Source organism: Anser anser (genome assembly GCF_964211835.1).
Source record: "Anser anser genome assembly, chromosome: 4".
Classification (NCBI taxonomy): domain Eukaryota; kingdom Metazoa; phylum Chordata; class Aves; order Anseriformes; family Anatidae; genus Anser; species Anser anser.
Genome location: NC_139724.1, coordinates 2,695,745 through 2,717,999, shown reverse-complemented (window position 1 = coordinate 2,717,999; position 22,255 = coordinate 2,695,745). Strand labels below are relative to the sequence as shown.

At 41.0% G+C, this 22,255-nt stretch overlaps 2 protein-coding genes across 38 annotated transcripts in view; both read right to left on the bottom strand.

Moving 5' to 3' along the window:
* Positions 1-16,801, bottom strand: part of CAMK2D (calcium/calmodulin dependent protein kinase II delta) — a 166,633-nt gene extending 149,832 nt beyond the window's left edge. For 24 of the 37 annotated variants that reach the window (XM_083833380.1, XM_083833381.1, XM_083833391.1 and 21 more), the window contains exons 1-2: positions 16,190-16,586; positions 15,574-15,668 (exon numbers count right to left, since the gene is read on the bottom strand). In XM_083833380.1, coding sequence (XP_083689506.1) covers positions 15,574-15,668; positions 16,190-16,257 — 163 coding nt within the window. In that variant the 5' untranslated portion in view covers positions 16,258-16,586. The other 13 variants (XM_083833379.1, XM_083833382.1, XM_083833401.1 and 10 more) reach the window with 4 other exon arrangements.
* Positions 16,802-16,946: 145 nt separating this feature from the next.
* The window catches only part of LOC310898397 (uncharacterized protein), a 28,576-nt gene continuing 23,267 nt past the window's right edge, over positions 16,947-22,255 (bottom strand). The window contains exons 12-13 of the mRNA XM_083833415.1: positions 21,606-21,687; positions 16,947-19,828 (exon numbers count right to left, since the gene is read on the bottom strand). The gene's annotated coding sequence lies outside the window, so the exon portion shown is untranslated. The remainder of the gene's footprint in view (positions 19,829-21,605; positions 21,688-22,255) is intronic.

The window sequence follows — 22,255 nt, the reverse complement described above, 5'->3', positions numbered from 1 at the left end:
CAGACTGTGACCAAACAAATGATTGGAAGATTTGTTTTTTTAGTTAAACCTCCAAATACTCTCAAAGGGTTGTAAACTCTTCAGTATTTTTGGTTTGTTTGCTTTTCTTTTTCGGCTAAAACTAAATAAAGTGACAAAGGTTGATGTTTCAATTACACACTGCACTTCAGAGCCCAGTAAAATGCTATAAGCAGGCAACGAATCTGTAACTAATTGCTTAGGCCTTTGCACAGAGCTAAATTTTTTCACCATCTTTAAAAACGGCTTTTCCCCTTTTATCATCAACCTTTTCAGATTTCCAAGTCAATTAAAGGAAGAACATTACAAGTACCAACTCTGAGAACCTGATGACAGGTTTGACAACATCGCTCACTCCTGCGCAGCCTTTCATTTTTATATTAAGCAAATAAGCTTAGTCATTAAGGAAAACTTCAAGTGCATTTGCAATTCTCAGCACTCAGCAATACACCTCAGAATATTACTTTATTTAACATGAAGTAGTGACAAACCACCTTATTCAGCTGTTTCAGAGGAAGTCTCACAAAAACCTGAAAAGTCTTCCCATTCTAATAAGGTAAAGGTATCGCAGTAAATATACAAGTTATATAATATTACAAAGTTTTATTCTGCTTTATATTTGATGTGAGATCTTTCAAGATAAACCTTCAATAGCTTACTACAGAATACAAGCAGCAGATGTTTTTCTCCTCAGTGCAGTTTTCTTTAGCTCACATGCTAGAATGACCAGATAATGGGATGCTAGAATAATATTTTCTCTTCTTGAAAAAGCAAAATTGCCAAAGAATCAGGTTAAATAACCATCACATTTTCCAGATAAAATGACCTGCTTCCCCCCCCATATTCAATTCCTTAAAAAAAACCCACACACACAAAGATTTCCTCTCTTGGTGATCACTACCCATCATGCCAATGCTCCCTTTTACCAAGGCCTCATCCATCTGAAACGTAGCCCATACTCACACACTGTAAAACAGAAGAGCCCTCAGGACACCAACAGATCCCAGCTGGCCACACATACTGGTTTGATGTGATCAGGGATAGGTTAAAACAAATTCAGAAAGAATAATTAAAATTTAAGCAGTATGGGTTTCTGTTAAGAATGGGCAAATGTGACCATGAAAGAAAACTGACCTTCAGAAAACACTGACACATGCTAAGGCTAAGTTTACAGTATTAGCGCAGACTTGAGTTCAAGGAATGAGTGTTAAATAAAAACACAGTAAATCTAAATTCAGAAACACACTTGTAGTTAGTTCTACAACTGTAAGAGCTCTGGTATAAGCATACAATTTGCAGTGTTACTAACTGCACATTTAAGGTGCTTAAATGCTGTACCTGAAATTATTTTAGTCAAAACATATGTGAGAATTGAAATATATCCAAACCTAAGCATGTTAAATTCATGTAAACATTTATTTTAAATAAGGCTTTTCTGACACTAACTACAAGATCTTTTCTAACACAGAAAAGGAAAATACTTCAAGGAAAAACAGGAAAAAGACAGGGTATTAAGTAATCAGATTACCTTGTAATGAGGTTATAAGGCCCCCATCTCATAAAGAGGTTTAGTAACAATTTCAATCCAAAACCAAACAAAAACCGTAACAACAAAACACCAAACCCGGAAATGCCAAGCTCAGAGGACTACTTTATAAGCCTTTTCAAGCATGGGATACCTGCAAACCATGGTTCTCAAACTAGGAGCTATTTAACACCTTAACAAAATTAGTAGAATAAGTTTGCCCGAGAAGGATGTATGAATAGCACAGAATCTGAAACTATCTGTATCCTTCTATTACCTCACCAGAAGTTGCTAAGGATACAGGTACTAGACTAAACATGATCAGGTTACAGCACTTGAAGAAAATTATTGCCCATGAGTGCAATTTCCTGACTGCATGCAGTTAAGGCTGCCACAGTTGCAAAATAAAACACGTTACCTTAAACATCGTCTGCTGAGGTTCTTAGACCAATGCCACATGCACAGCTTCTTCGGCATTCCTTCATACACTCTCTTCTTGGCACAGAAACAATCATTACATTAAGAACATGGAAAAAAATACCATCAAAGACCTACCTAAAACATCAAATGCAAGTGCTTGCATTCTGTGCAAGCAGGCAAGACCAAAAACACGTTTATTCTGCAAATATCTAAAATTCACATGGATAGTTTTATATAGCTACGTATCAGTGGCATGAAAACCTAGTGAACCTTCTGGGTAAAAACTAGCAGTAGAATTCCCAAAGGAGTTGACAATGCCTGCTTAATAAACAATTTCTGCAGGCTGGTTTGTTTTACACACCTCCCTTGATTTGGGGGTGTGTTTTGAGTAAACTGCTAGGTGTTGTATATATTCTTATGCTGAAAATACACTAATATAATACAACCAAAAAGAAACTTTTTTCCTTCCAGTCACAGCCCAGATTATTCAGTAACTGTGCTATGAAATATTGGATTCAGTTAGGTCAATTTTAGATAACTGACCTTCAGTGAGTTGCTAAGACTTTCACATATAATGAAATTAGGTATATAGCTTTGCTCACATTCCCACAGTCCTGTTTTATACGCAGAATTTGCATGGTCTGCTCAATACTTAAGAGATGTAAAGAATATGGATCTGGTTCAATTCACTGTTTTGCTCTCAAGGTCTGGTAATATTAACAATTACTTGGTTACTAAAGGACTCAGTGCTAATTCTAAGTCACCATAGGCTTGTTTCACAGCTCTGTTTTGTATTTCGATACTGCAGTCAAGCTACTCTCCCTTTTTCCCCGTCTGTAAAACTACATCCTGTAGCTTGTAACATGTCCTACAAGGAAACATTAGTCTTTGTACAGATCTCTTTCCCTTCCTCCTCCTCTATAAGGATCATCTGGGACACTGAGAATCTCAACAGACTAATCAAAACATTTTACCGAAAATAATGGGAGTTGGTTGTTTTGCTTTTTAATGTCTAGCATCATTAGTATTAGATTTATTAGACAACAAACCCAATGTCAAGGGAATCACTCTTCTACTACTAGAAACTGAAATCAATTGACCTATAAATATTTACAAAAGCAAGTAAGCTTAATACTCCATCCATTTAAATACATACATCCCATATTAAAAGTTATTCAAGCTTAAAAAAAAAAGCAAGCAGCGTATCACTTTAATATCACTTTATGTGAAGCCTTCAAGTTTGTTATTACTAAATATTTTTTTGTTTGAAAACTTGTTTCATAGCTTTTAATAACCAGACTATTTTTCTGTATAGGAAAGTAAATGTGACATACGCAACCCAAGCACCGATGTCATGAATGCTTACACGTTAACAATATTATGTTAGTTGTCACGTTGATCTCTATTGCTAAACAAACACCCTGGTTCATTTACATAAAACTACCTTCCTTACAAGATCAAATTGCAGAGCCTTGATACAATTACAATAAACATTTCTGTTCAAAAAAAAAAAACAAAAAAACACCACAGTTCAAACTTTTATAACCAGCTAACTAGCCCACTTGTCAGAAGCTCTAGGTATATTTTATGCTAGAGCTGGAACTGACACTGAGCGGCCAGCTCCCATGGGAAGTAGAGGGCAGTGAGGTGCCTCACTCGACCCAGTCTCTGCCAGCCCCGCTCTGAGCGAACACTCCAGCAGTGTTACTTCTAAGAAAATAATGGACTTGCAATGCACTCAAAAAAAAAAAAAAAAGGAAAAAATCCCACCAAAACCCCACACCTTAAAATCCACACTGGGCTAATTAGGCATTTTTTACACACTACATTTTATTGACTGAACCATTCAACAATTAGCAACACTTTGAAATTAAGTTTCAATTTAGGGTGTGATTCAAGACAACTTTTTTCTTTAAAAAATAAAAACTATGCTGTTTTAAGTACACTTACAGAGTTTGTCTTCATGTTCTTCAGCTGTTATGTTAAACAGATGAGCATCTGTGGTTGCAGAAACAAAAGTCAACGCTCAACAAAAACTATTCCCAATTTAGCTTCATTTCATGTAGCTATTTTCACAGCAGTTTCCACTCGACCTTGCACAGAGGTGAAAGTAATGGCAGGCTGTAGAAAGCTATTATGTCAGAAACTGAATAACATTCCTGTGATGGAAAGAACTAGTTTTTGACCTAGCTCTCAAATACTCATGATCTTGAGAAATAGCATTTTTTTTTTTTTTTTAAAAAGCATCTACCTACATCAATGCATATCAGTTACCTGTTGTGTACAGGAAGCCATTTAAAACATTCTGTGGATTTTCCAAGCAAGAATCAATGACTCCTGCAAGGGTCAATTCCTTAAAATGTAGAAAAAAGAAAATGTGAAATCTAGGGATTAGTGAAAAAGGAGATTTCCTACCAATTTCAAAGCAACTCTTGGTAACTGGTAAAAGGGGTGACAGAAAGCATGGTGATGAAAGGGAACACTGAAGTGAAATTGCTAAAAAAGTTCCTACAAATACAAATCTCTGAATCCACCTTAACATTCTGTATGCTCCATTACTAAGGTGAACAAGCACAACAACTGCAGAAAGAAGTACTATATTAACACACAGTAGGAACTGGATTAGTCCAAAGACTGAAATCATAAGAAGTGGGAGAAAATTCAATAGCAAGAAGCTCAGACCGTCAGTTCGTATTCTGGGGACTAAACATTGTGCTATTACGGGGAGTGCTCATCAGCTTCAGGGAAAAAGAGATGAACAACAAGGGATCCCTACACCAGGAGAACGACACAAAGCACCACCAAGGTACATCTGCCAAATGCATCTGTGAACACAAGTCCCGGCGTTTACCAGACAAGATTCTCCCATGGAGATACAGGCGATTACTCAAGCCACTCATGAGACCTCACCTGAATACACACACGAAGTCAACTGCAACCCCCTGTTCCAAATATCCGTACACAGAAGTTAGCGTAGAACAGAGCACATGTAAAAAGAATGGCTCCGGAAATGGCAAGTCTATCCTACAGCAGGAAGCTAAAGCAAAGTGGCTGTTAAGGAAAGAAAGAATGGAAACAAGAGAGCCCTTCAGAAATACACAGATGAAAGATGAAGAATTCTCTGAAGGACAATATAGGCACAGACAACAAACACCATCATGAATACATTTGAGCTATAAAAGACTTCTAACTGAAAGTTAGAAGTACTAAATTATCTCTTCAGTAAAGCAAAAAGGAATAAGCCCCTCAGCTCCCCAGTTGAGACAGAGCTTGATTACTTAATGAGATGGTTTACTCTGCTGAAGGACTCAACTTCACTTCAGATATCACTTCAATTCTATTCCTTGTTTTTTTTCCAGCCCCATGTGGTCTGATGCTCATGTTTTCTCATCCTGTAGAAGTCTGTGGAAAAAAGTGCTTTGAAAGTACAAGGTATCTGTTTTAGCTAGACTCGATCTGTCACTTGGAATAGGGAAAACAAAAACAGACCACCGATAAAAAAAATCTGAAAAAAAAAAAGTGGGACTTTCATTTGGAGTATTGCTAAATGACCAATTCCTACCATTCGAAACTTTCTTCCAGCCTCATTCAGTTTAAGCAAAAAGACAGTTGGGGATGGAGAAAAATCAATCATATTTATAGTGGATAAAATAGATGTTTCTTCCACTATTCTGTACTTGAAGGAGTGTGAAAGCTGTTGAGATCTAACAACTAAAAAGCCTCCCTCCGCCTGTTACAGATTAGAAACACACTCATTTTGTAGGTCCTTGTCCATCTTCCCCAAACCATCTCTGATACCTATTGAGCTTACCACTATTTGTGCACAAGGCTAGCTGGGTTACCCACCTGACCCCCCAAAGATGTGAAAGGTTAATGCACATCTCCTAGGAAGATGGATGGAACACACATAGGCAGCTTCTACTCTGGGAAAATGAATCTCATTAGTATACATGTTTTGATTAACATGACATTGAAAGCAATTTATTACTTAATTTAGATAGATAAATCATATTAGCCACAAATAAACAAAAATTTGAAGACATCTATTCTTACCCTCATTACAAGTGAAATTACATTAGTTAATAAGTCTTTTAGCATGAAACATTTTCCTACAGCAAACAAGCTGCCTGGGTACACATAAGGTCTGCCAAGCCCTGCTGGATCTTTCCCTGCATCTGAAGTACACACCCCTGTACCACTGGCTTTTTTTTTTTTTCCGTCCTTTTCCCTTCCTTCTGGAGTGAGCAACAAGAAACGTTCTTAATGTGTTAAAATTTACTAATTATAAGTGAGGAGTATCAGCAAGAGCACTGTGGAAAGATGCAGAAATTTAACAGAAAAAACTTTTTTTTTCCCCCTTCCCTTTTGGGATAGTGATACTAAAAACAGCCTTGGAAAAAATGCTTTCTTATGTCATGATCAGAAGGGCATCGAATCCCATGTGCATACATCAATGCAATCCTAATCACTATTTCATAGCCGTCCATGCTGCATAAAGAAGGCATGTACTAATCAATCTACCTTACACCTGAGTTTCAGTTTTTAATTTTAAAAGCAGTATACGCTGTACAAAAAGCACCAAGAATATGATATTTACATTTTCTAGGCTCTAGCGTTTCATAAATAACCGGAGCATATAGTTTTGGGGGCTGTTTTCTGCAATCTCTTTGCATCTTGGAAGCGCTTAATATTTTTGACATCTTTCTATAAAAGAAGGTGGGAAAAAAAGTCTTTAACCCAGTTTTAAAAACCAACATTCAGCAGCACCCGGAGCTGCCCCAAGAGAAAAGGAAGGTCATCTGCCCTGTAGTTCAAAGTCTTCCCTGCAATGCAGCACCACAGCAACAGAACTCTGACAACGCTGCTTGATGTTTTAATTGAATATAAAATCTGTCTTCACATACTGAAGGATATGAATATAATCAGCCAAATGAATATGGCTTTGCAAGAAACCTCTGAATTTGGTGACTATTTATTCTAGTGAGCAACAGCCTGTTAAAACCATTCTTACAGAGAGTCTCCCAAACCAAAACCATACCTAATCCCTGGCTTGAAATCTGCTACGCAATACAAATAACTTCAAGGCCTCCCTTGACTGATTAAATCACAAACCTATCTCTTCAAGAGGTTAAAATTTAAATGAAAGCTTAGGCTTGGCAAATCCCATCAGAATGTCAAATATGGATATTATGTAGGAACCCCATCTGTTCGTGCAGCTACATGAATATGCAACGTGACTGTTGCTGCAACACTTGCATTCACATTGCGGAAAATTTACAAGTAAGCAGAAGCAGTTCCTGACTATAATTAAATCAGGAACAAAGTTCTGAAAACACATGCAATAGATTTCTTGCTACAAACACGAGCTTTGAACACTGCGGGTTTATGTTTCTCTTCCTCTCACGTGTTGAGATGATGAAACTTTACAGCAGAGGTGTGTTATCCTTTCCACTTACACTGAGGGCTGTTAATCTTCCTCCCTGGACAAGGTACACTGTTCTTTGCAGCACAGGGACAGGAAAACAAGGGCAAAACCACCCTCTGCCACATGACACTGCCCCTAATGCTGTACAAATCCATGTGCGTGTCTTTAATGGTCTCCAAGGTAAGGAGAGCTGCTGGCCACCGGGCTGGATGAGTTGTTCTGAGCACTGCCTGCAGGCAACACACAAAACAACCCTGAACCAACTTTCCTATCAGGGTTTGATATATTCTTCAGTCTATCTCGCACCTGCCAAAATTCTCACACATGCTTTCTCAATCCAGCAAGTATTCAGTTCACCCCATTTATTTTTTTTGCTTATAGATCAGGTGCTGAAATTTTCAGTTTTGCACATAAAAATCTCTGACTAAGGATGTCTAGTTCTACATTTATTTGCTTGTACGTAACTGCAGCCATTCTTTCTACTGCCCTGCCAACCATGTGTTGGCAGAATAAAAAGTGACACGAAGAGAGCATTTGGGATGAGGGGAAGGCTGTCCTCCTGACAACCCAATTGACTGATTTGGCTGTAACTGATCAAAAGAAACCACATGGCAAGTCATTAACTTTTTCAACAAGCGTGCTCTACATTCAAGGTGAAAGAGACTGCCAAAACATCAATTAATTCTGTTTTTATGGATGCCAGACATTTCTCTTGGAAAGCATCGCCAAGATGTTAGCTTCTTGTAGCAGTATATAAACTCTTGGGTAGTTGTAAAAATAAAGAGTTGTAAGCGTAAAAAGACGCCTCCTATCACAAGATGAAATGTTTCATCTTGACCAGCAAATATCCACAGCAGCATGTTCCCATTATTAAATAAAGTATATTGTTACTTTTTATTTTTTTTTAAGCCTGCATACCTTACTCTCCCAGTTTCCTGTGAAATACTTGCTACTTACAGCAGGTCGGGAATTCATGTAATAAACCCTACGTGAAATCACTAGATAGGAAAAGTTACTTTCTATTAAATACAACCAACCTAAACAAACAGCTGCACGGACTGATCTGCGATAGCTTGTTCGGCATATTAACTGCCATTCTCCAGACTTTAAAAACCTAATTACAAAAAACAAATACATGCTGTAGCACAATTTATGCTTCTCAAATTCCACTAAAGAGGCCCTGGATCAGGATAAAAGCTAAATCAGGTATAAGATATATTTGCAAATTTGATTAAATTCCTTCTCTTCCTGCTGTGTATTACTCTTGGCTATAGCTCATGTTTTTAAACTGTGGCATGCATAGAAGCAACAGATTCAAAAGAAATTGAGTAAATTCTCACTTGAGCAGCATAAATCCAGCAGCTTCCAACCAAGTGCAACAGAAATTAATGGGGCTGCAAAACTTTAAGAGAAGTTTTACAACTCAAACAACCGAAACTCAGTGAATTTTACATGCTGATAACGTAGAGAACTATACTGGATAACAGCACAACTCTCTCTCCAGGAAGAAAATATCAAAACCACGTCACACAGACTCTCCACTCTCTCCAATAACCGAGTTTGCACAAACATGCACGCGAAGACATACACAGAACTCTACACATAGAGGAATAAACAGACAGATTGGATTCCTGTGTCTCTCCAAGACATAGCAGATGTTTCTTCAAATTCAAGGCATAATTATTTTTAATAAAGAATTAAACAAAAGGAGCTCCCGTCTTTAAGTTTGGTTTTTGTTCTCTATTAAATTTTTCAATCAACAGGTAAGTTATGGTTTTCAGACAATCTTTTAAAATCCCCACATTATCCTTACAAAGCGTTTGATAAATGTGCAATAAACTTATCTGAAGGAGGAAGCTGGACCCTGACATAGATAAACCCACTGAAACACTGTGGCCTACATTTCTCAAGAGGTCAAATGAAGGACACTGACATGAAAAGCAGTATCTTGGCAGTATTTACATTTCTAAAGCAAAATATTTGAAATTCTGTCTCAGATCTTCCAGAAACCAGCATATTTCTAAGTTGCTGTCAATAACAACAGATGTAAGTCACTTAAATACCTCAGCTGACCTGTGGTTTCCAATTGCAGTACACATAAACCAACGTTTTCTATGTACAATCCTATTTGCAAACAAACAGAACAATAAAGGTGAAGTGTTTACCATTCTGTTTATTTCCTTGTTTTCACCTTTGACCAAAATATTTAATTTGGAAGTACAATTTGGAGAAAAGTCACAAAACACTTCCAGAGAATACAGTTTCTCTCAGACCAGGAGAAAAGGAAAAAAAAAAAAAAAAAGATGAAAAAACCCCACACCCCAAAACTACTCAGGTTCAAAACCTGAATGGAGGTACGGTAGCTGAGTGAAGGAATTCAGTCCATATTTTCCCCCTATGTCTAGCTCTCCTCCCTCTCCTAATAGAAGGAATGAGAAGCAGTTCTGGAAATGCAGCTATTCAGACATGCAGTTAAATCTTCAGTTTGCAGTAAATGAACATACAAAGTAGAGGCACGTGTCAGTACCAGAATTGACAACTTTTAACAGAAAATGGGATGAAAGAGGTAGCCAAATAAATTCCAGAGAAATCCTTCGTTATTAACATTTCAGTGGAAAAGATCTAAAAGCAGAGAAGGGGTCCAGGCCAAAGCAGTGATGAAACACAATGAAAGAAAATGGGAAGCTCCCAAGAGAGGCAGATGCATTCAGCTGATTCATAATTATAGGCATGTTTAATAATCTTGTGAGTTGGAACAGAAAAAACTCTCCCTTTTTTCTTCCCTACTGAGCTTGGTCAAACTCTGATAGATGATGCCAATGCCTTTAACTCCCTCTTTTTCCCCGAGTTATTTTACATATTGGATTTGTGTCATGTTTCCTTTGCAGTCAATAGCTAACCTAAAAATTGAAGAGTGTAAAAGTGATCTGTAAACATTGTTTTTAGAGTTTCACTTCAAATTGCGAAGCTGCATGTCGAGGACATTTCTGTAACGTGTGCGAGGAGAACAGCACTGTAGTGTACTAGAACTCCCCCCCCCTCACCCCACCTCCCCACACCTGGGAGTCTTTTAAAGTACACACTGCAGTTTTCACCTTTTTGAGTACATACCTCCCAGTATGAACAGCAGCAACAAGCTGTAAGGATAACAAGAGTGATACATGCATCTTTAAGTTCTAATGCAATTTATTTAAAGCCCACCAGTGTATGAGCTATAAAAAGAATCTCCTTTCCTGAGAGAAAGAAAATGAATGTTTTGCAAAAAAAAAAAAAAAAAGAGAATTGATATTATAGAAATTATATAATATTTGCTATGGTGATTTATCTATCAACTACCAGAAAAAATTAATTTGAAATCTAGTGTAAACTGTTAGAATATTTTTCTACCAACTAACACTCATCACAATTAATTCCAAGTCCTCATTTGTATCAGTATTTGAAAGCTCTACAGATTTCCACTAAATGCAAGAAATAGCAAAAGCTCCAGACCTTTAAAACAGAATACCTGTTTAACAAGGAGAGAGCCACTAGGTTGTTACATTACTGTAATCCACAACTGAAACAAATACTTGCAGGTAAACACATAAATGTATCCACGTTAAGTCAGCAGATCTATGTCAGACTGAAAAGAACGGGGTGACTAAGCTGAAAGGACGGACAGAGCACCAGCATTAACACAGGGCAACCGCATCAGTAGGTAAGACTTAGATACTATGGAAAAGCATTGTAAAACGTACTTTTAATACGTGGAGGAAAGCGACCATACCGCTACTTGACATGTAATTAACCTGACAGACTGGAATTCTTGCTCTCACAAAGCTGAAATGTGCTTCACAGGCAACTAAATGCCCTCAAGGAGCGTACTGCATTTGTGGGAATAACTTCAAGTGTACTTCAGAACAGAAATTAGCATTAAAAAAATACATGTGTTATAATAAACTTGCACAGGTAAATGCTTCAGAGATTAAGATCTTTAGCTGGATTAGGAATCTTTGCAGGCTTATGCAAAACTACCTTCTTCTGCTGTAGAGTACAGGCAGCCTTAATACATCTTGCCTTCTGTAAAACATCTGGCACTGCCTAACACAGTACCTGACTGACTCCATGAAATGTTACTCTACTGACTCAACAAAAACGTTTTTCTCTCTGTATCACAAAAAAACATGCTGAAAAATACTACCCTGTATATTTCATATGCCATTCACTTCCCCCGTGTATTTTAAATCACTTTAGGGATCATGAGGTGCTCTACTTGGACTGCTTTAGACACCGAAATACTCTTCCTACAGCAAAAATAGTCAGTACTGCCACTAAAATACTGTTCCGAAACAAAGGGGACTGTGTGTGTGTGGTCTTCAGCCTCCTCACCCATGAGAGTTTGTTGCAAGGAAGTGCAATTGTCACTGTTTTTCTTTTTTTGGTCACAAATTGTCACAAAGGAGGTCACCTTTGGCTATGCCTTGCATACGCAGCCACCAGCTTAAAGGAAACACTCTCTTCTTTGACTAACAAGAAGATGCTGAAACAATTTGGGAAGTTTCCTACCGAGAAGGAATAACCATAAATAACCAGCAAAGCCTCCAAGGCTTATAGCTCAAAAGCTCACTGGAGCTAATGGAAAGACTGCTCCCTGAAAGATCAGGAGAGCAGCGGACAAAAAGGGATAACCTCCGGCTGATTCCTACATTGCTCTTACTAATGCGTCTGTCCATCAACAAAGTGGCTCACGTTGCTGCTGCAGCCGTCCAAGGGCTGCGAGAGGGGTGTCTAAGCAGTATTTACAGAAGCACCCTAGAAAAGAAAATCACCCACTTTCTCACAGATGCCATCAGATTGCCATCAAAGGCACGGGGCTTTTGGCCGCTACAAAGCAAATCTGAAGACGAGCAGTGGCAAAATTACAGCCACTCAAAATACATTAGTAACTGACCTTTTCAAGTCTGATTAGAGAAACAAACACTTTGGGATTTTTTTTCCAGTCAGAAGAAGAGATTCAAACATGTTAAGAAAATGGGTCTGTTCATGAAATTTATTTGGATCAAAGCCAAAAGGCTCTCTCTCAAAAAAAAGATAAAAGGTGTACAGATAATAACAAAAAATAAGAGCATTATTTTGCATTTTGTCCACACAGGGAAAAAGTCACCTCGCAGTTCACTTTTATCTACATTGCTTTCTACACAAGAAAAACAGCAAAAAGAAGCCTAAAACAATACAATTAAGAAACTGAGTCATAAGATAATTCCCATGACTTCATCAGCCAAAACGATAACAAACCCAGAACCGGCATACATTCTTCACCCTATTCCAAGTTTTCTGTGTGCTTGCTCACTACTGCACTTACTTTTACAAGGGTATGCTATGTAACTTCCCCAAACACACTTTTTAAAATCAGCAGCATAATTAAATCACGCGATCTTGTCTTGAACATACCCTATTGATACAAAACTAGCTGTTAAGTATTAAATTCACGTTAGAATATCAAGTTGACTCGGTAAATGTAAAGAACAACTCAGAACACAGCAGGTATAAGTAACCGATCATCAATTTAAAGGCACAGAAGTTACTTCTGCAAAAACAGGGGGCATAGCTTCCTTTTCCCTTCAAATTAAAACGACAGCCTGCACCTCTGCATGCAATTACTCTGAAGTTTCCCTGTAGCTATGCAAGGAAACAGAAGAGAACACACCTTCACTGGCGTAAGTCTACGATGAGCTCAGTTCCTGTGTAGGAGGACTACTAGTGGAAGGATACAACTAGATCTCTAAGAACATTTGTGGCTGGGGTGAAAGAGTATTAGGGAAAAATATATTTTTATAACTGGGCTTTTTCCCATTAAATCATTTTTAATCTCAAAAGCACATGAAGTTTTCCTTAGTCTTGACTCCCCCGTATCACACATTGAAATGGCTTTTCTTCAATCTTGCAAGCAAGAAGGCTCAAACTTTGCATTGTGCTCCGAGCAGTTTCACAGAACCAGGCCTGTACACGGGATGCACATTTTCAAGCTAAGAACCTCTAACTCCGTTCACAGATGAAGCTCACCCAATGAACTGTTTAGATTTACATTATAATCTGTATTTCGACTAAGAAGTATGAAATGAAAATGAACTGCTACCTCATCATAAAGCAATTCAGATGGGAACAGAATGAAACTTACAATTTAGATAGTAGGTGAAATGTAACGTAAGTTGTAAGCTGCATAGCTGTTACCAGCCGTGGCAAGGTATCACAGTTAGAGGCTTGTTAACGTTGGGAGTTTTTGCACTGTAAGCGATCACCTTCTGCAACTGAAGAACTGCCTACTAGGAATCTGAAGACTTCTGCACCAAGCTTGTTCTTCAAAAGGTGCTTAGCAGATGTCTCAACAAAGTTAATGAATAATTATATTAAAAAAAAAAAAAACAAATATGTGAAACAAAGATGTGAATGGATTCACTGTATTCATGGACTTGGCATCATATGTGTTCAGAGAGGAAAGGATATTTCACAGTCCAGTTATCAGTCTTTAAAGTATAACCCCTTGCTTTACAGGCTTACGTGTTAAACCTGTAGAAAAATCTCTGCTAAATTCTCACCAACTTGCTTCCACTCATGAATGGATTACACCAAGGACCAACTTCGTCCTGCCTGAACAGTCAGAGAAGTACAAAAATTGAAACTTGAGAAGTAGTACGTTGAATTTACGATGAATTTAAAGGTAGACTTAAGGTAGACTTAACATTTATATTAATTTGGCCTAGCTTTCAAGATTTTATCCCATTAGACATAAGAACTATGGCACATGAGTAATCTGGGGCTTATCTTGCTACAGCTTCTCATATTGAAAGAGACCTTGATCTATAAAATCATATAGACCACGGAGATATATTTTAAGCATCAAAATTCAACAAATCATGTTATTGTTCTGACAAAAGAAAAAGGTTAATTTGTTTCAAGCAAAACTCTGAAAATACCTGATCTCAAATATCAGTACTTTCTTAACCTCTCTCCTTTTAAATCTGTAACTCTACAAAGAAGTATTCTCAATTTAAGTTTGAAAAATAACAGAAAACAAATCTGAAGACTAAAATTCAGCAAAAGGTAAAAAGCAAGTTTTCTCATCCCTTTCATCTGCTGAAAATAAGAGCATTAACGTGATGCTGAAAGATCCCCTGTGCATGCTGTTACCAGCACATGCCACAGTGTCATAGGTGGTACTTTATGTGTAAATCTAATGAATTAATTCAGGCTACTCTTTACCTGCAGTGACTCCTTTGTGTCAAAAGCAAACCAGACCATAAACATAGGTTTACACGGTGCCATTGCTTGCTTATTCACCTCCATGTTCTTTACCACACCACAAATTCATATCAAAACATAGATAACGTTAACAGAGAATAATCCATAATCCCTGACATCCTGGTACAATCACTTTGATGTGGATTTAACAAGGAATTGACATATCACCACTGAGGCTTGCCTTCAACAGCAACAACCCACAGTACACATGTAATTCCCCAAGTATATCACAAAGACTTATGCACTGACACTGAAAATATACAAGAAACATACACGTTATGGGGAAAGTACAAACATGTGGTGTAGCAGGCATTACTGTTGGGCTGTAACAGTAAAACACTGTATCACTTAATCAGAATGAGTTGGGTTCACAAAGGGTTATTTCATAAAACGGTGATTTCCTTCCTATAGCATCTCATCACGAAGTTTATTACAGGGTAGCAGATTACACTTTTCCTCCTGGATTCAGATAGGCCTCGATTTTCATGTTTAAATGCAATGGAAGCACTGAATTCCGTAGAGCTTTGACATACATTTAAAATAAAAGCTGTCATGGAAACTTATTATTCCCCCCCCCCCAAAAAATCAGTCTGCAAAATGCTTCCAGACTGATGTTCAAGATATTTACATATAAAAAAAAAAGGAAGGAGTGCATTACTTTCAATTGCTTGAGAATTTGTACAGCTTTCCATTAAACACTTTACAGCAACAACCGGACATCTCCAGCGTCAATCCACAAAACGTTTAATATTGAAAGCCAACCCACAGTCTTACAAGGGATGAAAAAGGGCATGTTATGAAAATTAATAACTTTAATTATCATGATTCGGTTCGGTTTTAGCGCTTCCCACAAGAATGCACAAAACGGGGAGGAGGCACCATAAACGCTCGGTTAAAATATACCCACCCCTAGCCGAGAGCTTTTTGGTGTTGATGATTTTGGCAGCATACTCTTGTCCTGTTGTAATTTTCATACATCTCCTCACGACCGAGAACGCCCCTCTGCAAACCAAGAAGCGGACAAAGTGTCAGCGGCACCGAAAAGGGGGGCTCCCTGCGGATACGATGGCAGAAACGTTCTCACGGATTTCAGCGAGCGGCGTGACGCCGAAAATCAAAAAAAAAAAATAAGAAATAAATGAGAAAAGACGGAGAAGGGAGGCGTTTTGGGGCGTCGCTTGATACCGATTTTATTCACCACAACGGCAAACTCGGGTCGGAGAGGCGCGGCGGGGCGGCAGCCACGTCCACAGCCGGCGGGGCCGCCACACAGCGGGGGCTGCCCGGTGCCGGTCCCCGTCCCCATCCCGGTGCCGGTCCCGGTCCCCCCTCACGGTCTTCCCCCGCCTCCCCCCCCCCCGTCCCCAGCCGGCCGCCAACATGGCGCTGGCGGCCCCCCGCCGCCCGTTAATGGCCCCCGCAGCCCTCCACCGACGGCCGAGGAGGAGCGGGGCGTACCCCGAGGCACCCCCCGGGGCTCCCGGCCGCCTTACCCGCCGTGCCCCCCGTTTCCCCGTGCTTACTTCCCGAGCTCCTCGAAGAGCTGGTACTCGTCGGTGAACCTGGTGCAGGTGGCGGTTGAGGCCATCATGAGGGCGGGCGGCCGGCCGCCGGTGCCTCCGGCGGCCAGGGGCGGCGGAGGGGCTGCGCGCTGGGGCAGGGCTGGGCTGGGCGAGGCGAGGCGAGGCTCCGCCGGCTTCTCCTCCTCCTCCCCGTGACGGGGCTGCCTCGGCGCTCTCCCCGCCGCCCGCCGGCTCGTCCTCCCGCCGCGGCTCTCCCCTCCCCTCTCTCCCACCCCCTAGGAAAAGAATAAATAAATAAAAAATATACCCGCGCAGAGGCGGCACCCCGAAACGGAAAGCAAAACCGGGGCTGGGGGAAGCGGCGGCGCCGCCGTCCCGCTCTCCCGGTGCCGTGCCTCCCCCTAGCGACCCGATCCCGCCGCCTGCGCCCGCCCCGTCGCGGCTCTCTGCTGCCGCCTCGCCGCCGATTCTCCCCCCCCCCGTGAGCCGCGGTCCCGTCGGGGACGCTGTGGCGATGGCGAAGCGGGGAAGGGAGGTGGGGGGGGGCGGCTGCTGCACAGCGGCGGGCGGCGCTGCGCGCCCTGAGGAAACGGATGCACCTGCGGCCCGCGCCGCCTGACGTCAAGCACCGCCCCGCCTCACGGCCGCCGCACCGGCAGGGCGGGGGAGGCGGCGGTTGGGGCCGGGAGGGCGGCGCGCGGCACGTGCGGTGCGGCGCCGCTCAACGGCCGCCAACGGTCGCCAACGGCCGCCAACGGTCGCCGCCTCGCGTCGCCTCAGGGGCGCCACAGGGGAGCCGTGACGAGAGCGAGCCCCCGGGGCGTCCCCGGTGTGCGGCCTTTCGAAGCCCGGGGGTGTAATTCTCCTCACGTTCCCGAAGTACATGCTGGGGAATAAAGCTTTTACACGCGAGGTGGTTTTTTTGAAGTGAAACGTGTGCATGTTGGCGTTCATCTTACCCTGACGGTTTCCTTTTTCTAAAATATTTAATGCTGAAGTAATGACGGCGGGTGAAGAAACGCCTCTTCGAACTACAGCTTTCTAGCCCCAAATCCCATCTCCCGACTTTGCAATTTTTACCACTTTAACAAAACACCCTCCAAATATAGCTACTTTTGCACGTGCCACCAATGCAGAAATTAATAACCCTGATTGCGTCTCTGGTCTAGCCTCTGCCAGTGATTATTTCCCCCGTTTTGCACAACTCATACCATTTTGTGGGTATTCCTTTCCGATATCCTCAGCGGTGGCGAGTTAAGTAACGAGTTAAATTAACATCTGCACAGCGCTTTAAACATTCAAAGCACCGAATATGTCAGCTTGCATTACAGCCAGAGCTGCGCTATGAAACGCAGCCTGTAGCATGTGTCTAGAGCACCGAAATCCTTGTGTTGATGCGCGAGAAGCCCCACATCGGAAACAGAGCCACGAAATAAATCCACGCAGGTCTCTCCCAAGTTCCCGAGATCCCAGAACAGAGACCTCATCGGAAGCGTTAAAAATCTGCCAGCTCTTCCCTGAGCTAATGTGCACGCAACGTGAGCGCGTGAGCCTGCGCGTGAGGGCGGTTTTCCTCCCAGCGAGGCAGCCGTACCTCGCAGAAAGAGCCGGCTTTCGTGGCGTAGAGGGGGCCATGGAGGGAGGCTTTGAGACGTCTGAGCACGCACAAAGCATTTACTGCCCGGTTCCTCTCCATGGGACCGTTATGTGCAGCAATGTGAGAGCAAAAAGACCAGAGGATGTTTCCATTCAGACCAGCAATTTACACTGGAGCAAGAATGAAACTACTCTCCCATCAGTGAAAGGAATGTGCATCAAAAAAGCATACAGAACAGTAGACTATTTCCTAGTCTCCTCTAACAAAATTATAACACGAGTTGTGCATAATTTTGTATAAATCTGCATAAATAACACAATCAGCAGTACTTAAACCCCTGAGTTGTCTGACGATTGTAAGTATTTACATTACAGGGGCATGTCTGGCAGGTTGCTTATCTCTGTATTTGTAGACATGCAAAAATTAAACATATTCCCCTGTCCTATCTCGTTTTTTTGTAATAGTGCATTCTGACAACAAGCATTTGGTCGAAGTATTTCTTATGACTGTGCCATACATTTAATTTATCAAAAAACATTCAGTAGAAATTATTAAAGTCCATTCACTTTCTTTTCTTGCCACTGTCTTGTTTAGCAATGACATTACAAGAATGCATGGTCCCAAGTGAGATTCAAACAAAAATTCCATTTATATTTTTCCCCACCTTCCCAGTCTGGGAAAAAAAGAAAAGAAAAAAAAAAGAACTCAGGAGGAGGCCAAGGAGTCCTAACAGAAATATCAAGCATGAAATGTATTATAGGAATTCAGGAAAGAAAATAATTGTTTACAGGATCAGTATCATAGGACTTGGAGATTTTCCATAGGGACAGATACTAGGGAAATGATGAATAGCTTGGAAACACTCCGTGGGGAGGCTTTCTTCTTGTTGCAACAATCCTCTCTCAAATGCAGCTCACTCTTGAGCTGAGGCAGAACTGGAGCTTGCAGCTGCCATTTAAGTACTCCATAAATTCTCCAAATTGTTCGTGAGCAGGCCAAAGCCTCCACAATGGCAGCCAAGGACCTGGCCCTCTAGGTTAACTTCCAAACCCTGGTTCAAGGTTGAGGTTTCCATTGAGACCACAGAAACAGTTAATCTGTGGTTAATCTCATGGATGCAGAAAGTTAGATCTCAATAATGAACCAAAAAAGGCTTTAAAAAATCCCAGAGCGTGTTTCTCTTCTCCAGAAAAAAAAAAAAAAGAGAGAGAGAGAACTGTAAATAGCTGAAGTCTATAAGAAACTGAATAGCTGTTCCTCTAAAGTTTCTGAAGTTTAACAAAATGTTATAGCTTCAGTTAAATGTTATTTAACTTCAGAATCTGAAACAACATTTATCGTAGCAAAGGAAATTGTATTTATTTTTAAAGTATGCTATTCAGCAAGGTCTTTCCTTTATATGGCTTCATTTTTAGCCAGCCAAAGTGAGGTTTTCATTTTATTTCTGATCTTGCAAATACAGATTTTCAATTTGCTTATGTTTTGAAGGAGTCACAGAGCTTTTGAAAGGTCATTTGTGTAGCCAGCTCATTATGAGCAGTGCTAGGAGTATTGTATATATAGTTCGTGAACAAATTCAGCAGCCATTTACAGCAGAGATCAGAAAATGGGCTCAAAACCTCACGAATCTTAGGTTTAGAGAAATACCTGTTTTATGACCGGATGGTTGTGAACTGCTAGCAGCCCTTGGTCCTTCCCAAGGTGTTATGTATTCTTGTGGCAAGGCTTTACTTTACTTTACTGCCTTGGGCAACAGACTGCAAACGCTGAAGCAGTTACAGGTACATTACTGCAGTAAAGCTGAAGAACTGTAATTTGATCAATAGAGTATCCGTATCTTGTTGAACTGAAGTGCGATCCAGACTGACAGAAGTCGCTGATTAGTGAGCAATCACCTCCTTACTAGCACATGAAAAGTATCGTTGCTTTGCACCATTCTGGAGAGGCTTGCGTTGATAATGTGTGACACCCGTCTGAGAGGACCAAGAAGGTGCTTGTGGGCTGCATCTCACGAGGGAGGAGGAGGTGAAGGAAGCTGAGATCTGTGGAACAAAGCAGCAAAGCTAAACATTTCTGCTAACGTGATCAGCAGGGAGAGGCAGTGGGTAGGAGCGCAGTGGGAAAGTCAGAGGAGAGGTACTGAACTAGAAACAAAAAAGGAAGAGAAAGTGCTGCTTGTGAGAGAGAGGAAGGGAAAGATGTTAGACAGCAGAGAGAAAGGGGAAATCAGACCAAGGGAGCTGAGGCTGGTGGAGTTACGTTGCTTGTGTAGTGAGAGATGAGAAGAAAGAGAGTAAATGAGTTTTATAATAGGAGTGGAGAATCACAGAAACATAACAAAAGGAAGAAGACAGGGAGCAGAGAGAGAAAAGGTTGGGTTTCCTTTTGTTTGCTTGTTTTCTTAAGGAAGGGCTAAGTAAAAGGAAATTGAAAGAAAGTAAAACAGTTGTTAGAGTCAGGAACTAAAATAATCGATGTGAAAGTGGACAGGAAAATGAATATGCAAAGACAGTGGGAAAAATGGAGAGAGGTTAATCAAAAGGTCACACAAATGCACGTAAACAGGTGTAAGAACAGAAGAAAGGATCTATAGTAAAAAATCACACAGGGTGAGGTACTTGGGTTTGCAGCTCATTGCAATAGTTTTGTATTCCATTAGCTATTGAAGAACCATTTCTACCGACTCTGAAAAGGGTGCACTGCTGCCTTTCACCTTTGCATCTGGGTATGAAATCATCCTGCTTTCCCTCCATGACTAATTGCAGGCAATGCCGGGAGATGTGCTCTGAGGCAGCTGAAGGGGAGAGAGAGCTCCCCATCAGAAGAAAATGCAGTTTCTTCCCAAAGAGCTCTGCTCTGGGGTTTCAGCTCAAAGCCAAGGCTCAGCTTTCCATAACGACCCTTTAATAAGAGATTGCACATTAAGCCGTTTTGTAATCATGGACCTCAGTGCTTTTATATGCTGCAGAAAGACTGATTTAGAACAGGAGGCACGCAGCAACTGGGACATTCAGTTGCTCTTTCTGCCGTGAGACTGGCCTCAAGTCCAGTAGACCGGAGTGAACCAGAGGCAACAGATGTCAGGTCAGCACTAAATTATGTCGTGCCACATGCTGTACCTCCCTTGTTTCCTCTTTGGAGCTGTTGCACTTTCCTAAATAATGTTTTCAGCGGGCAGTACCACTGGTAACGTCACCTGGTCGGTATGGCAAGCTCACTCATTGCAGCCTACACGCTATCATTTCCATGCACTGATGAGGGTCCAAGCTGTGTCCTCATGTATTCACCTAGTGGGTTCACCTAGGAGCAGCTCCCACCCAAACGCCTGCGGGTCAAAAGCCCCAGGCGCTGAGTCCAGAAGCTGAGGGCCAGTCCTACACATCCCAGGTCTCCAGCGAGTTGTAAAGAGCCGAGATGGAGCCACTGAGAGACCTGATCTAGGGCTTGTTTTCTTTCCAGGGGAAGCTCTCTTGCTCAACCCCTTGCTGCTGCTGTTCCACCATGTGTGCGCAAGCACTCAGAGAAGTAGATCCTTGAAGGTTCCCCAAAGAAAATTAATTATTTCCCCATTATTTACACTCCTGGCAAGTACCTTACTACCTGACTATGGCAGCGTGCGTGCTGTCTCTTATTCTCCTGCTGGAGTGTTCCTGCATAGGATTAATTTACTCTTCAGTGAACCAGAAAGATGTTGGCAGAATAACTGATTTGATAGCTCAGTGATTCTGTCACGCTCTTGGTATGCAGGGAACCAAGACTTTTCTCTGGCCTAAAAAAGCATTACTTCTGACAGATTAGGAGACATTGCTGGCCATTTACCTTCTACCCCTAGAAGCACTAAAGGGAGAACTAGGTGAAAAATTAATGTTTTTTTCTTCCTCCTCCTCTTCTTCTCCTTTCTCTGTCAAGGACAAAAAACACAGGCTTAGCAAAAATGAAATGTTTTAATTTATTTCCATCAGAAAAGGAAAAAAATGCTCTAATAAGATATGTTTCATCTCAGAATTTTAAATAATGTTTTTCTTTTTTTGAGGGCATTTTTAATTAAAAATGTTCCTTTAAAATAATGCTTTCAAAGAGGGTTGTTTCTCTTTAATTCACTTCCATTTTGAGCTGAGTATTTTTTACGAACAGCTAGCAAATAAAATATTATTTATACAGCTTTTCTTACAAGCAAACAGCAGACAGCAATGCTCCAAGAATTATACCTTTTGCCACTGAATTGCATGGCATTGATTTGAATGATAGATACTGGGGGGAAAAAAAAAAAAAAAAAAAAAAGGATGCTACAATCTGTGGATGAATTAGTCAACAGAGCAAGGACTGGAAGGTGAGAGGGAAGAGCAGAACACAGGACAGCATGCAGAAGGTTGTTTTATCATACACTTAATGACTGTGACCGTGTCAACAGGATGCCAAGTCAGGAATTCAGATCAAGTGACAAAGTCAGCAAACGCCACTGCTCTAAG